Below are 17,328 nucleotides of genomic sequence, written 5' to 3'. Positions count from 1 at the left end.
ACTTCAGAGAACGTGAATATTTGGAAATTGGAGTGGAGTTCCGATCTCAGATCCCGGGTTTCGGCACCATGTTGCACTTTGGGAGAGCTAATGTGTAGAGGTTTAATCCTAACTATCGGACTGAAACAATAGCTAGGAGTGGTGACTATGGTTATTGGTCCTGATTATGATAATTGGTCTTGATTTATGGTAAGTGGTCTTGGAAAAAAGAAATACTTTCAAATTTAACAAATATTTATTTTAACTTAACGAAAGTTCCTGCTCTGGCAGGGGTGTGGATGGGTTCGCGGGTCTTTTCGATCTGTTCGTAATTGATTCTAGAGAAGCGACGATGACTTCGCCCGTTCCCCCTACAACATGCCAAGGTGACCCCCCATCGCACGGCCACTCCCGACGCGGCATCTCAAAGGCGTCGAAGGTCACGAGATAAGATCCTCGAAGACTTCGAGGATGCTGTTGCCAAGCCGAACAATGGAGAAGTTCACCCTATTTCGCAAATTGGCCTTTTTCGGAGAAACGTCAATCGTCACTTCCCAGTGCCCCAAGTTTATGGTCCATTCATCACTGGGTCATACAGCTTGACACGCGAATGTTTAAAGCAATTCAACGGTTCAGGCTGTATGGCAATGGAAAGTCATAAAAGAGGGAATGGTTCGGTTATTTTTGGAAATTTGGCGGGAATACAATTTCAAATAATATATAAGAAAATAATACAATAAATTACAATTAAGGTTTTAGAGTTACGTATTCTTTAAGATTATATTTTAATTAAGGTTAGATTTAACTAATTGGTTTAAACGCGTAATTATCAGATTCACTTTTTTAACAGTATGAGGATGGCGAAGACATTGCTCTCCGTGGATTGATGGCTGCTTGGATTATGATCTTTGGGTGGGAATGCTCTTTATATATGTCAACTGGATGATTCGCGATGATTATTTCGTTCGCGACATAGCACGAGGGTTATTGAAGACGAGGGGCTAACCACTCTTAGAAAGTCTGTACACCGTATTACACTTAGATTACCACTGCCAAAGGCAGGGACTTCAAAGATTACGTGTAATCCCATTAGTACAGTCAAAGGTACGGCTCTGTACACCGATTACGCGGAGTGATCAGCCCCTCGATTGAAGATTCGGGCGCGACTAATCGCGCATTCTTTTAGGCTCTGTACGACATGGTTTCTCTCTTGTTGTTCCTAGTATCAGAATTCTGTCTTCTGGTTTTGTTCCGGGGATTGTTGGGTGGAGTTGAAAGAAAACAAATGGTGACCTCACGATTTATGTGGGTCATTGGTTCATTTAAAACTCGTATCCTGTCATGCTACGGATGACGTCGTCTGACCTAGGAAAGTTCGCTCGTTGTTGCGGGGGAGGGGGAGGCCAGAGGGTATCGGGGTTAATTTTATATTAGTCTCCAAGCGGAAACTCGTGGTGCACCCAAGACCTTGGGGCTGCAGCATTGGAAAATCGCGCTTTTCCATGGGATGTCTGGGAGCTGAGGGAATGTTGCTGGTTTTGTCTTTTGTCTAACTCATACCTTGGGAAAGTTTTGGGAAAAACCTGTGTTGGGAATATTTGGGTAATGTATTGCAATACGGTTTTGTGAAAATTTCTATGAATAGAGGTTTAAAATAAAAATTTCATTTGAGGGGGCAACATTTATTTTTGAGGGGACATTGCCCCCGAATGCCCCCCGTGGATACAGGCCTGGTTACACGCTTTCTGGAAAATGATTTTGTCAAATTATTGTCAGAGCGATGGCCCAACCACAATCACGATTTAGGAAACACTAAAATAAGCCAGCCACTCTCAGCTGTGTTTGTTGCTCAGAGCTCTCAGCAACTTTACAGGTGAATATAAATTATAATAGGGAATCTTATATATTAATACTTTGGGTGTATTTTAAGCCTTGGTTTGTTTATAGATCCTTATTTGCTGGTAGTGTATGCAGGGGGTTTGACTAATGAGTCAGTAATGACATGGTGAATTGGTTCGGTGTAGCAAAGATCTTTAGCTATCAACCAGTAATGAAATTCATTTTATTGGTGTACAACCATATTATAAAAATATTTTTTTTAAATAACAAAACCATTAAACTGTATAACAAATGCAACAAATCTAATAAATAATAAGAGTAAGAAAATTATATATAATTAGAAGAAACTAATTTCCATGCACTATTTTATTGCTTTAAATAATATTTTGGATAACCTCTCATTCTTCAAAAACTGATGTGCTGTCTTACGTGGCTATATTATAAATATATATTTTATTAAAAAAAAACGGATTAAACTATAAAATGCTAAAACCTAATAAAAATACAAGTACTTAAGAAAATTATTAATCGGAAGAGCCAGGCTTTCACCGTCAAAACACAAGCCAACAATTGTATCTGGCGAAGTTGACCGCGAGTGCCGACCCCCTTTTCGCCGATGTAGGAAGCCATGAGATGTTCAGATTACGTGGCGAAATCGACGCGCGGTGAAATGAAATACATTATGCCTTTTTGAAAATCAACTGTCATTTGTTGTAAACAAAAGAAGGATAGATGGCGTTGCAAATTCTGCCCATCTCCGCTTTCATGCATGCGCGGGGGGGGATGAATTTTTCCGGTCAAAAACAGGGGTGCCTTAACGCGTGAATCTTCTCTCTATTTCTTTTCTATCTCAATGGCGAGGATTGCAAAATAAACAGCTAAATATGAATCTCTAAATTGCGATCCTGTTAAAGTTAACGATAATATCGTTGGCTATATCGTCACGATATTTTCATATCGTTAGCTTACGTTAGATGGCGGTATTGTTACCCAGCGTTTATAAGCAAAAAACCCTCTTGTTGCCGAGGACTCGCGCATCTTCGTTAGTTTGTGTTTTTGAAATACACATTTTAAGTTACACCGCATCTCCGCAACTTTAGGAATAATAATTTGGTAAATCACGTGTAGCTCGGGTGGTAAAGGTGGTAAAGTTATGATTTTTTTATTTTGATACGTGTCATAGGTAGTACTTCTTAAAACCTGATATCGAACCACATCTAGATAATTTTTATTTTACTTTTTTCTTAAATTTCAGGGTTTTTTTTTAAATATTTGAGAATTACGTCTACCCAATAAATAATCAAATTTTCATATTCAACTTAAATTGTCTACGTTTATGACATACTTAATGCAATATGATTTTTTTAAATAAACAAATGACAATTATTTTAAATTTATAATTATAAAATAGAAATATGAAAATATTGAAATAATTCTATTGCATTAAGGGAAACCGTTTATTCCCATTCGACCGAAATCCCATTCGACCGAATCCCATTCGACCGAAAGAATTTTAAAATGTAGCCCAATTGGCGGGGTGATTTGGTATTTTATTTATAAGGTATGTACTATCGAAGATCCATGTTTAGGTTAGGTTAGGTTAGGTTAGGTTAGAGTTGGTTAAGTTTACTATTTCAGTTTTGGTTCTTACTTTTCTTGACTAGGTGAAGATAAAAATATAATTCATGCTCATTCCATTTTATTTTCAAATAAATGCATAGTACAAAGATATTAATTCTAATCTAAATTCATAGCTACTGCATCTAGTTCGGTCGAATGGGACACATAAAAACCGCACGTTTCGGCGGAATTCGGTCGCATGGGACACCTCAAAAACCGCCTTCGGTCGAATGGGACTAAAGCAGGGAAACTGCATTACTTGAAGATATTCTACGGGTAAGACAGAAAGTGAAATGTTCCTTAACACGTGCACATAACGGTACATTTGAGGTTAGCCTTCGCGCATTTGCAGGTGGTGCAGTTAAATGTTTTGAAAATCAGAAGAAAGCGGGAAAAAATTAAAAAATTATGTGGTTCCATATCAGGTTTTAAGTAGTACTATGGCACGTATCACCATAAGAATATTCATAACTTTACCACCTTTACCACCCGACCTACACGCGATTTATAATTTTTTATTCGTAAAGATGTGGAAATACGGTGCAACTTAGAATACACAATATTAAAAAGACAAACAAATGAAGATGCATGCGTTCTCGGCAACAAGCGCGTTTTATGCTAATAAACTTTTTCCAGTACGTTTTTTTGAAAAATAATAATTAAATAGTCGAGAGTATAGTTCAAGGCACGTGCATATTAATTTCCAGAGTTGTATACCAATTCCGAACAATTCGGGTGTTTTTTGTAACCATGCCCTCTCACTATTAGGAAAATACGTTTCTGACATACTTATGAACGGTTATGTTACGTATGGTGGCACTGGCGTTCCGATTCCTTAGTGGGACATTGCATAACCTCAGTGCTTCAATAAAATGTTTATTGTAGCTAGAGATAATGATAAGTACTATGCCCCCGGGAGAATACTCGCTTAATGGTACGTATTTAAGAGTGCCGTTGTTTTGGATTTTACCTCATTAACCCCATTTTGGGGTGACAGTTTTAGTGGCTGTCAACTGATGTTTGACACTCAGATAGACTTCCTCCTTGACAACACGCCGAGTCTTTCTATTGAAAATAAGCTTGACCCGGTTTTCTGATCATGTTTTGACAAAATAATACAATACAAAATCCAATTAGATATATATTTGAATTATGGTTCTCGTTGAAATGTTTCGCCGATAAAGTTCGACAATGTACTTCACTGGGCGAGGTCGAAAGCTGATAACACCGCCTTCGATATAAAATTTATATCATCTAGTAAAACGAACTCGGTGAAAGACTTGAAATACTTTCCGGGGGTTTTAGTTTTATGTAAACCAAGATTATAGCCACCCCCGCTTTCAGATTATCGAAATATCTAATTCGCCTACGAGATTCCCAACTGGAAGTATAGCTGATATTAATATAATTAAGATCGTATCAATCGCGGTAACTTAGTCACTGCCACTTACGCAACTTAGCCTTCACTCTTACCTTCTTTATGGATTTATAAAAACGTTTTGAAAAATACAATACAATTTTGATAGGTAACCTTTTATCAAAAATAAATAGACATAAACAGAAAGTCTCGCATTAGAGATATTCTGTACCTTTCCCTTAGGGTTCCTTGAAATCTAATGCGCAACCCCCAATGCTTCCCACCCTTAGAGTGCCACCCAATCAGATCGCCTCTAAAGCATTTGAAAATTTCGGTCAGGAATTTGTAAAAGTAGTGTTTCGCGATGCTAAACACCATGGCGGGATTTCCTACAAGATCTTTCATTCGGCTGCTTAATTTTCAGTTCTAGATGGATCGGGAAAAAACCCCAGCTCAATTGGCATTATTGCCTAAAAACCAGGCAAGTCAATGTAATTTTTACGTAAAAGAGTTGTTTACGACTGGAGTTCAAACTGAACTCATTGAAAGTGAAAACAATGAAGGCATTTATAAAAAAAGCAAAGCGTTAGAGGATTTAGATAAGTTACACCTAGGCTTAGTGGCTTAATCTATTGTTATCCTCCTCATATATTTCTTTCAACAATGTAAATTGAGAAACCATATCTTCAATAAGTTCATTATGAAAAAAATCATCTTCAGCATAATAATAAACTCTATAACTCCTAGAATTTTCCATTATTATAACACAATTAAAACATTATGTTTAGGTACACACGTGCGCGTGGAGGCTACAAACTTAGCTGCCAGCTATTTCGCGGAGAGCGACGTTTTTAAAACCAATTTTCGCATGTATACCTCGTGCAATGCCCTAAATTTTATAAAGATCCGCGAAGGGGGTCAGCACCGCAGAAAGGGGAAAAAGTAGTTTGTCAGATTACACGGTGCGAACTTTGCCTCCAATGCGACACTTTCTGTTTATGTCTATTTATTTTTGCTTTTATTCATACTTAGAGTATGAACTAAATCAAAAAATCGTATGCTAACACGCGTTATGATTTGTTTTTAACATATAACAAGCGCCAATCATACATAGATTATGTTAAACTTGGTGACAGAAATGTGAAATTCACCAAGGAAGCTCATACTCCCCTTAAAGGTTCACACTGGAGTTTCAAAATTCTCGGCGAATCACATTTTTGGATTTTTCCAGCTCTATTTAAAACCTTGCGCTGGAAACTAGGAAATTTCAAATCCCAGAGCGGCCCTTTAAACTATATATAAAACGTTTCACAGTCACCATTACCCATTCTGTGATCTCTTCCAAACGATTTTAGATATCTTAGAAATCACGCATTACCCGTTCTGTGGTCCTTTCTAATCAAATAGCGTTTTCAGTTTACGTTGGGCCACGTAGCGGCCAACGCGAGTAGCTTATTTTTCGAAAATCCAGCAGTGTAGTTACTGAGAAGGTTGACCTCTACGCGGCTTTATGTACATTGAAAGGGTGTAATTAATGAGCGCATGACGCACATTGATTCTTTTTTAGATAACACAAAACTCGAGTCCAATAAATAAAAATGTAATAGTATAATAAATATGGTAAATAAAGTGGAAACTAAAATGTTTTGTAATGTTAGTTTGACTTTCTGTTCAGTCAGTTAAGCACGTTTTAAATTGTAAACGAAGCCTATTAACGCGTAAAATATACCCTGACCTTGACGTTTTGACAATTACACCATCAGTCTCTGTTGGTCCTTGAAATCATCTCACACAAGAGAGGCAGGCGCGCGTTGGCATAACACTCGGCGTATTACAACGTCATCAATTAGTTCGGTCGTCAACAAGGCAAGGGGCGCCCCTTGGCGAAGGAGATAAACCCAGATCACTGGCTTCTCGGTTTACAACACCACGAGGAGAGCCGAGAGAAAAAGAAAATGAAAAAGCTCGATTTCAAGACAATCTGACGCTTCCCGTTCGTTGCGGCCGTTTTCTCCGCAAACATGACATAAGGAGATTTCTCAAACCTTGAAAAATGATCCAAGGCCATGTTAATATATTCTTCCCCACATCTCGCCATTCTAAATTATTTATTCTGAACAGGACTCCAATTTCTTTAAAAACGAACGTTTAAATTATTTTAACGCTTTTATTTCATTTCAGCGTCATTTTACCGACCCAAATTGTAGACGTAAATTAAGTTGGTAAAAGTTAAAAACAGTCCAACAAGTACATCAATGAAAATCAAAGATTATTTTATGAATTCACAAATCGTCGAAAAGATCCCATACTCACACTAATTAACCTTGGTTTTTAGCAAATTCACTTAATCAGTCGAAAAATTCCACATTTTCTTCGCTTTTTTAAACACCCAAAAATCCACGAAATTGTCTAAAATAACCCACAAATCCACAAAATTGTGAAAAATAGTCCACAATCCCAAGGAGTTCTTAAAAGTGCTATTGAATTTAAAAAAAAAAACTTATCGAGAACAGTACAAAACCTCACTGGATTTTGCAAAATTAAATCCTATGTATTTTTTGAGTTCGACCCCTCCACTTGTATCATTGGCGTAGGCAAAATTCAGCCAAGCTCCCTGCTTTAGTGGTCTATGGGAAGATAACATGTACTACTGTTTAGCAAGGCCACCGAGAGCAGGCCTGAGCCCCGATAAAATATAACTTCCGGGTCCCAAGAGAGCCGTTACTACTGGAGAAAAACCCGGGAGAAGAATATATCGTTTGAATTTTTACCGGCTTCCCCCTCTCTTATCGGGCCTCCTGTTTAGACTATGGTTTAGTACATCAAGTATTATTTACGCTACTCTCAACATAAGTCTCTAACACCGTTAATAAGTAGGGCCCTTTTCCCCATTTTTATCGAATATTTTACCGAGTACTAGTCACGAAGTCACGCTTTCAAAAAAGTAAAATCACCATTTAGAGTATAGCGCTGTCACGGGTTACGCAAAACTATCACACCCACGTGACGCTACGTCCGGATGGTCTTTCCTAAGGAAAACAAAATTTACACATGGTATGGTGGCCATGATCAAAATGTGAAAGAGTGATGCAGTGGTACTAGTTTATACGGTAGCCTACAGCCTACCGTATTTTTTAGGGTACCCCAAAATTATATGCTGGTATGGCGTTTTGTGAATTCTGTGGGGTATATAGCCTACTTCGAAAAAAATTCGGGATCCACCACTTTAGTCGCGTCCAAAGTAATTATATACTGTAATACTTATGAAAATATTATAATGGTAAATTTTAATACGTTAGAAATTCGGACTTTCAATTTAGCTACGGTTCCAATAGACCCATAACAAAAGAGGGGCCGCAGACGAGGCTTAAGTGAGACCTGTGGACGGAACATCCTGTTTATGACGTTTTGAACCACGTGACTGCCATTGAAATATACAGGCGGAAGTAAGGAAACGGCTGTTCCGTCCAAATGCTGAGTTGCCAGGTAAAAATGTTAATTTTCGGCCCCCCAACTTTCAACATGGGTCTATATAATGGTGGAAACAGTATAGATTGTTTAATAAAGAATTGTAAAACATTTTTTTTAAACAACAACGTGAGAGTTGAATTTCGCTGAAAAACGTGGCTGGCGCCTCGGAGGTGCGGATGTAACCAAGATTTCGATATTACTATCTAAGCGTAAGATTTCACTACAGATAAGCGATTAGAAGCGCTCTATATAATCACCGCCTTACAAGTTACAACTACAGCACAAGTGTATACAAATCTATATACTGTATGGCCAAACTATAATTTAAACATTTTTTTTAAAAATTGGCAATCAATTCTATAACAGGCAAACATTTTTAGGGTAATAGCCCGCCAACGTTTTATTTTTCTATGTAAATTAATACAGTATTTCTCTCATGAGGGATGGTTTTTTAAGCAGACACGAATGCAGACCGTTTAAAAACATAAGGGAAAAACGTATGTTTGTGGGGCATAGAAAAGAATTAGTCGCAACTCGGATGTTAATAACAATGCCTAAAATTCCATGTAGTCATAAGGTTGGGCAACTCAATATAGAAAAAAGCAGACCCAGTGCCAAATAAAGGACTAGGCCTATTAGGCACAGGCCTATGGGCCCCCACCAACGGCCAAAAAAATGTGTACTGAAAAATTAGTGGACTTTTAATGTTTCACTCTTTTTGCAGTTAAAATCTCACTCACTGATTAAATCAATTTGCACTGATTCGGGTTAAGAGAAAAACATATCAGCTTGTTGCTTTATTATTGGAAAAATCATTATTCTTGTGACATAAGCTCAGCTTCGGGACCGAGGGGCTGATCACTCCGCGTAATCGGTGTACAGAGCCGTACCTTTGACTGTACTAATGGGATTACGCGTAATCTTTGAAGTCCCTGCCTTTGGAAGTGCTAATCTAAGCGTAATCCGGTGTACAGACTTTCTAAGAGTGGTTAGCCCCTCGTTCGGGACACGCGAGTTTGCGTTTTTATGCTTTCCTTACATAGGCCCCATCCAAAATCTGCCTAGTGCCCCACCTTCAGTAAATACGGCACTGCGCAGACTTAATATTCTGTCTGCGACGCAAGCGTTACCTGCCCACGCCATAGTTCAATTAAAGGGCCTCAGAACCGTTTGAATATTGCAAATAGGGCTTGAAATTCCAATAATATATTGGTAGTATTTTCTATTACAAGATACGGAAGGGGATTAGCTAAACTTAAATTAGGGCTGAATTTTTCAATGTTTATATGGTACTTTATGTGAAAACCCTGTTAACGTTTCACGTGGGAATTATAATTTCGCAGATTTGAGCCAAGCAGGAGAGTGCCAACGTTTTTACGAGAGTGGGGTAAAAACAATATTATAAGCACATACCTTGTTAAATAGGCTGCGTCCGAAAAAACATAGAAAAAAAAAACACAAAGGTGTCGCATGTTTAGTCGGCCTGCCAGGTTGGCAAATAGGTATCCTGAGTGAACTACACCTCTGCGCAAAGTCTACCATGGGAAAAAGTAGCGGGTGCAAGTCTCCCCCACTACCCCCGTGGTTGGCACGCCCCTGAGTCATGGCGGAGGACTGATACATCTGGCAGTCTACTAATTTAGTGAAACTTAAAATTGACACTTAAGTATAATTATAGCAGTATTTTAAAAGTTAAATGTACGTTTTAACTAATTTAAAAACGTTTATAATAAACAGCGTCAATCCTAAGGCCGAGGCCCGAATATCCGATATGGTTAATTTTCTTTCTAAATTGGTAGTACCACCAGGTCCAATGCATCGTAAATTTGTACTAACACCAGGTGACGCCAATTTTTAAATTGAGTTGCCTATACTTTTCATTGAATGGAGTTTTAGGTGTTAACTTCATTCGCAGTCAAATTTAGATATTCTCAAGAACCCAAGACAAGTTCTATTCTTTAAATATTTAAACATACCACAGGCGTGGGCCGCGTGTAGTTGGGAAACAATGCATTTCTGATTAGACGTACTATCGAGCGAAATAAATGTGGTTGTATGTTTCTTGAGAGAGTAAACATTTTACAAAATAAAATATCAAAGGGACTGATACTTCATGGTTTTAAAATATTTATTTTCTTGGAGCTTTCGGACCGAGGTCCTTCGTCAATGAGTTAACGGCTGACGAAGGACCTCGGTCCGAAAGCTCCAAGAAAATAAATATTTTAAAACCATGAAGTATCAGTCCCTTTGATATTTTATTTTGTAAGTTTAAATTAACCATGGATCAGAAATTAAACATTTATAATTATAAACATTTTAGTATAACAAATGACATCATAACCCGAACGATAATGAAATGAAAAGCGAAAGTTGGTGGCAGGTGCGGGCAAGGTTATAAGCACGTGAATGGACAGTGATACGAATGACTCTGTAATAACGCTCGTCATCATTGATTCGTCGTTCGGAATCACGTGAAACAACAATGATTGCGGTAATTACGTCACGTGCATAAAGAGTGATGGGAAGGAGTGATTTGCGTGTGAATTTATTAAAGGGTGAATCACTTCTACTAATGACTTTTTTATAAAAAAAAAACTAGTTGGGCGAGCTAAAAATGATCTCATCGCTTTGAAAAGATAAGACAGTACAAGCCGCATACGTGCTAACGAAATCAAATTTACGCGAAATTTTAAGCTTAAATATTTTACAACGATCATTTTACCATCAATATTAATAGCAATTAGGGTTTATTTCGCATGGCTGGCACTTTTTTCCGCAGACGTAACCCGAGTTTAAAAAGGTTGTAACTGGGGAAATGAGGTTTTGAGATATCAACTTTAAATTATGAACTTCCATATTTATGGTGGGTCAATGAATTAAATGAATATTTTACTGAGATACATTCATATTACATACATTCCACAGCCTTTTTTGGTGGTTGGGGTACGATTTGACGGGTTGTAAATTATTATAGTCTATTTCTATTAAAGGGCCACATAATAAATTGAAAAATTCAGCCTGATATTTCTCCAGCCTTATTTCCGGAGACTAGTGAAATGCGAACAATTCTGTAGCACTTAAATATCGCAGTCCAATGTTTGAAACGTTTTGTATAACACATTGGACAACAATAACAAAATGTCGAAATTTGTGGATCCTAAACAGATCATGGTAGCAAAAGTGCTTCTGATAAAATCCATAATTCCTCTAGCCTAATTGTTGCGTTCAGATTCCTATCATCAATAGTAAACACGAAAAATTTTGGGTTATAAACAGTCCATTGTACCTTGATAGTACAAGAAGTGGATATCCAAGTAAAGAAAAAGTCCGATAATAGCGGCCACCACATTAGTCACAGTTATGACGTCACGCGTTCGTACAAAATCACGCGGGTCTGCCTATCCACTCAACGTGTTGAAAGCGTCACGTGTTCTTGATGCGAAACGCAAAGCTCGCCTTCCGCGCCCTCATTTTTTTGTAACAAAACCGAATTGTTTTAAAACTTTCTCCGTTTTTTTAAACCAACTATAAATCAATTCACGAAATAATAACCGTTATGGTTATATGGAACTTCGTTGAAAAATCGATAATGGAGAGTTGGAGACTTTTAAAGGGGATTACGTCTTTTAAAATAACAGTAATTCCAAGAGTTTCCAGATAACGTAAAATTATGATTCACCTATAAAATTCCTAACCGCCATAAAAATAAACCACGTTGTTTTTTCCAAAACAATATTGACTTTCAGCACCAGTTTACACGGAAAACAAACCGCAAAATTTGATATAATTTGGCAGAAAAAACTCGCAGTCTGGGTGTTAGTAGTCGTCGAGCTAGAAAATACGTAACTCTTTCACGTTACCGGCTCGTGCTCACTTTAGAAATTGTAAATAAAATTCCAAAGGAATCCCCCGCGAAAAACAGAGAGAGCCTAGCAACACGTAATAGTCCTTGAGGGATAAAAATGACGTAGTAAAGGCGACCTTCAACCGTAAACAATTTTCTCCGAAGAGTCGCTGCGAGGGCTGGAGAAGTCCCGGGAAATTAAGATTTTGAAAGCGGAGAAATTTCCCTAGAAACTCCCCTCGAGAGAGAAAGAGAGATAGAACCTGATAGAACGGCTTCACTTTTCCCCCCACCCCTTTTCTTGTTGATTATTTACTCCGTTACAAAGGCTTATCTAAGTTCAGGGCGAGCGTCAGTAACTCGGCTATTAATCATAATTGACGTGGGTTTAGAGATACATTATCCAAAGCTCAATAGCTCATTGAAACGTTTTAATTCGTTAATACGGTTTGGAAAAAACTGGTAAACAAGTGGGCAATACTTTTATTTCCACAATCTAATCTCAGTCATCCTTTGGACGCTGGAACATCCCCGTCCTCCCGGGCCAGATAAACGGTTCACCTTTCACGCAATCTAGTAATTTGAGGGGGGTGATGGATAGATATCCCCTTTCATTAACCGCGAAGATATTTACCCCCTTTCTCGAAGAGGGGGGAGAGTAACTCTATCAGGGTTATCCCAGCTCGCTATATAAGCCAGTGCATCCCCATTGGGACTTCACAACTAGGATTCTAGTTTCATACTAAACAATAGTCAAACAGTCACTCCCGAGTCTTCTCTTCATACATTGGACTTTTCCAGTCATCAATTACAACAGGTTGATTCAACTCCTATCGAGATAAATATGGCATCCGTCGTTTTGAGTATGGATAGCGTTTACGAGAACAGCGTTTCGGCCATTGAAACCTTGCAATCTAGGTATGTATCTATTTAATTCCTAATCATTTAAATCCAATTAAAATTAAATTTAAAAGTATTAAATACATTTTTTAGATATATAATCCTTCTGATAATATATATAACAACACTGGGGTACTAATTCGGTTTACTTTAGTTTAAATTGGCTAAACCAATACATTTTGCTTTCGATAATAAATTTAAAGCGAAGCAGATATAAATATTAGGGGAGTATTTTTGACAAATTACTTTAGTTTTGCTCGAGATTTCAACAAGATAGTTTAGATAAGATTAATTTAGTTTGTCGAATGGCGCTAAAACTTTAGCTGTCATAACTAATGCCTTAACTTTCTTCCAACAGATTTCCTCAACACAGAGATTTCTTCTTCATGATCTCCAACGTGTTCGACCCTCGTTACGCCTTCTTAATTTACGCGCCTTTGCTGTACGCCCTGGACAGAACTAGCGGCAAGAAGCTCATGTGGGTCTCAGTTTTGGCGGAATGGTCAAACCAAGTCTTAAAATGGATGCTACATGGAGAGCGACCTTATTGGTGGGTCCACGAAACGGCCGTCTACAACCGAACGGGAATCACTTTCCCATCCATGAAACAATACTCCATGACTTGTGAAACTGGACCGGGTAGTCCATCGGGTCATTCCATGGTTTCGGCCGCAGTTTGGTACATCCTTATCGAAGCCATCTTGAAGAATACCGGAGCCCTGAACAAAAGCACGTAAGTGTCACAATTTTACCTTCGGAAATATTTAAAAATTTATCCATTTGCTTATGTCAAATTTCTTTTTATATAGGAAAGACGTAATGGCTTCTGTCTGCTGGTGCACCTACACCTTTTTGGTTTTCCTCGTTAGCGTCTCTAGAGTATACATTGCTGCCCATTTCCCACATCAGTGCGTTCTCGGAATTATCATAGGTAGGTTTCAATATTCGTTAAAATTGAGACTAGTTCAGTTCAGATTAGTTAATTTAAAGATGTTTAGATTTTATAATAAAGATGACATAATCAAATTCATCGTACATAGATAAAGTTAACCTTGTATTATATTCTTTAATCTTCTTAGGTTTCACCTTCGCTATGAACATGACTAAGATAATGACCGTCCTGGACAAATTGAACCTGAGGCACTACATTTTGGCGACCGCCGGACTCTTAGCCAGCGCACTGTTGACATTCGCTAGTTTGAGAGCGATGGGATTCAACCCCATGTGGTCTGTAGACCGAGCCGTAAAATGGTGCGCCCGTCAAGAGTATATCCACATGGACACCACACCATTCTTCTCCATGATGAGATACTCCGGCTTTCTCCTGGGCATGGGCGTAGCTTTCAACTCCTTTCTGTACCAACGCGTGGCCAAGTACCAGTTCAGCACCGCCATGAAACTGTTCGCCGCCGTAGCTTGCATTGCCATCTCTAAGGCTTCCGAAAGAATCGACTTACCAAAATCGAACACTGCCGTCTTTTACGGCTTGGCGTTTATCGAAAACGCTGTCCTTCCGTACCTCTTCATTTGCGTAGTGCCCTACTTAACAGCCAAGATCTGGTCAGCTCGCGACTACACGGAAAAGAAAGTTAATTGAAGACTTTACACGGGTAAAGACTTTCGGAACTATTAAAACGTCCCAACCCCGACTCAGATTGCGGGGACTCGTATAGCTGCGATCGCTTTTCACAGGGTTGCCATATACCGGGCTGGCTAATATAGCCAAGACAGTCACTGAACCTCGCCAGGGTAACACCCGAGCCGCCAATTTTATATATTTATGTATATATTGTAAAAACAAATAGTCAACGCTAGTCTCAATTATTTATTAATATTCTGAAGCATAATGTTGTATAAAGTTTATTGCCATATTGACTAAATAAATACTATTATTTCGTCAAATATATCTGTCTTTCAAAGTTGATTTATTTAAGCCTATACATTCGAATTTGGAAATAATTTCAATGGCTTAGTAGAAATGGAGAATCAGGAAATTACAAAACTTGAAATATCTAATGAAGACCGGGATGGCAGTGATGATTCCCAGAGAAACGGGTGGAGCTTATAACCAAGATTTTAGCCTTGGCTGGAATAAGAGTTCCCATATTTCAATATGAGCGTCTTCCATTTTTTCACGTCACTTCTGGAATTTGATAATACATGGTGTTCCTGGTTGAATCAACTAAGGCCTCCTGTTTCAATTTCATTTCAGTTGGCGTTTATGTCAAGGTCACAGAAAGATCAATACAATTTACAATTCGCGACCGAAAACTATCGCTACGCCCCATTTGGTTCGCCATTGAAACATAGATAGGTAGCGGCTAAAACAGACGATATTAGTTTCTCCTCATCGTTATTGCTAAATTTTACTTTATAAATAATTATACTTGGAATTTAATATAATTTTTGCATCGTTTGCTTATATTTTTATAAGTTTATTTAAGAAAAAAGTTTCTTATGACTTTTTAATTTCTCTGTAGCAGACGCTGGATCTAAGGCGCTACCATAGATACAGGGTGTTACGGATAAGAGTACCGAAACTTTTATAATGTGTTCTATGGGTCAATACGAGTTGAAAATGTCTCATGAACCATGGTCCTAAAATGTACTGTTTCGGAGATACAAGCTTTCAAAATTTTACCTAAAAAACACCGAAATTCACGCAAATGTGAAATCCTTATTATGCCTTGATCACAATTGTTGTCTTAAAATGATCGGTTGTTTTTTAGAGATAAAGTGATAAAAGGATCGCCGAATATCAAAAGATCAGTACAAAATCGTCCGGAAGTATGCACCTCCAGATTGTGAATTTACGAAGAAGCTTTAAAAACAAGACTTGTAATAATTTTCAACGTTTAACTGTAACCTAGTCGTGTTTCATAGTACAAAAACCAGCAGCACATAATTAATGGTATGTTTTTATTTATCAAAACAGAACTATTATTGACATCGTTACACGCACCGTTCACATTATTTACAAGAGTTGTTCGAAATGCCCACCTTGAACTCTAATGCACAAACGACAACGTCGTACAAATGATTGACGAACGTTTTCCCAGATGTCTGGTGTGTTTCGAATTGTCTCACATGCATCGATAATACGCTGGCGCAAGTCGTCGACATCTCGGACCTCTGTTTTATAATCTACGTCTTTCAGATGTCCCCAAAGATAGAAGTCACAATTAGCGTTCAAATCGGGAGATCGTGCTGGCCATGGAATAGTTCCTCCTCGTCCTATCCACCTTAAAGGAAATGTCGCATCGAGGTGGTCTCTCACGGCACGGCTGAAATGTGGTGGCGCCCCATCGTGCAAGAACCACATCCGCTGTCTAGTCGCTAACGGAACATCTTCCAGAAGCTCTGGTAGGGCTCGTTGCAGAAATTCCAGGTACCACTCTCCATTCAATCTTGGCGGAAGGAAATAGGGTCCTACTAAGTTGTCTCCAACAATGCCACACCAGACGTTTAGGCTGAATTTTTCTTGGTGAGCTGCGACCACAGTTCCGTGAGGGTTGTTTTGGCTCCACTGATGGGTATTGTGTAAGTTGAGAATACCATCTCGCGAGAAATTGGCCTCATCGCATGCTAAGATGACACTTGGGAACTGCGGATCTTCTTGCACTCTGTCCACAATCCACTGACAGAAGTTGCGGCGGTGTGGATAGTTGGCTTCGCTTAAGGCTTGAACTTTCTGTAGGTGGTAAGGGTGATAACGATGAGCATGCAGAATTCTCCAGACCATCACGTGATTTACACCCAGCTGTCGTCCAACTTGACGGGTACTTGTGCTGGGGTCATCATCGAAAATTGTCAGTACCTGAAACATTCCAGATGGTTTTTTCAATGAAAACACTATGTTATAAACTACATCGCGCAAACAGAGATTTCAAATAATTACCTGTTCTTCTACGTCGAGTGGAACGTTTCGTACTCCTTCTCGAGAGGGTTGAAGTTGACCAGTGTCTCGTAAACGCCGGTCCACACTTTCGAAAGTTCGTCTATTCGGTAGTCTTCTGTTAGGGAAATTTCTTGGTACAATCGTCGGGCTTCATCTCCTCTTCCTTCGGCTCGACCGTACATCAAGTGCATGTCGGCGTATTCCGCGTTGGTAAAATGCGCCATCATTATAGAAAGTCCGGTGTCGAAGTAAGTACATTTCCAAATTAACACGTCGTTTTATACCGAAAATTGCAAGAGCAAAAAATTCGCAGTACCTGAAGCCAGAAATAACTCGGAAGGGTTATCAGTGGGATGGAAGGGGCGGTGGTGGAAAATTCGTACAGTCAAAGCTACGCCAAGAAAGAGGGTTTTGTGAATA

At 38.7% G+C, this 17,328-nt stretch overlaps 2 protein-coding genes across 2 annotated transcripts; one reads left to right on the top strand and one right to left on the bottom strand.

Moving 5' to 3' along the window:
* Positions 1 to 12,824: 12,824 nt before the first annotated feature.
* LOC149921135 (glucose-6-phosphatase catalytic subunit 1-like) lies at positions 12,825 to 14,914 on the top strand. The gene is made up of 4 exons (XM_090163122.1): positions 12,825 to 13,028; positions 13,369 to 13,743; positions 13,820 to 13,941; positions 14,090 to 14,914. Exons 1-4 carry the CDS (start codon positions 12,955 to 12,957, stop codon positions 14,605 to 14,607), a joined length of 1,089 nt encoding a protein of 362 aa, XP_090019248.1. The 5' UTR covers positions 12,825 to 12,954; the 3' UTR covers positions 14,608 to 14,914.
* Positions 14,915 to 15,984: 1,070 nt separating this feature from the next.
* Positions 15,985 to 16,836, bottom strand: LOC149921134 (histone-lysine N-methyltransferase SETMAR-like). The gene has a single exon (XM_090162113.1). It carries the CDS (start codon positions 16,834 to 16,836, stop codon positions 15,985 to 15,987), a length of 852 nt encoding a protein of 283 aa, XP_090018239.1.
* Between the last annotated feature and the right edge of the window lie 492 nt (positions 16,837 to 17,328).

Source organism: Leiobunum rupestre, chromosome 11 (assembly GCF_980474605.1).
Source record: "Leiobunum rupestre chromosome 11, qqLeiRupe1.1.hap1, whole genome shotgun sequence".
Classification (NCBI taxonomy): Eukaryota; Metazoa; Arthropoda; class Arachnida; order Opiliones; family Sclerosomatidae; genus Leiobunum; species Leiobunum rupestre.
Note: the sequence above shows the minus strand (reverse complement) of the source record. Positions and strands in the feature narration are given on the sequence as shown.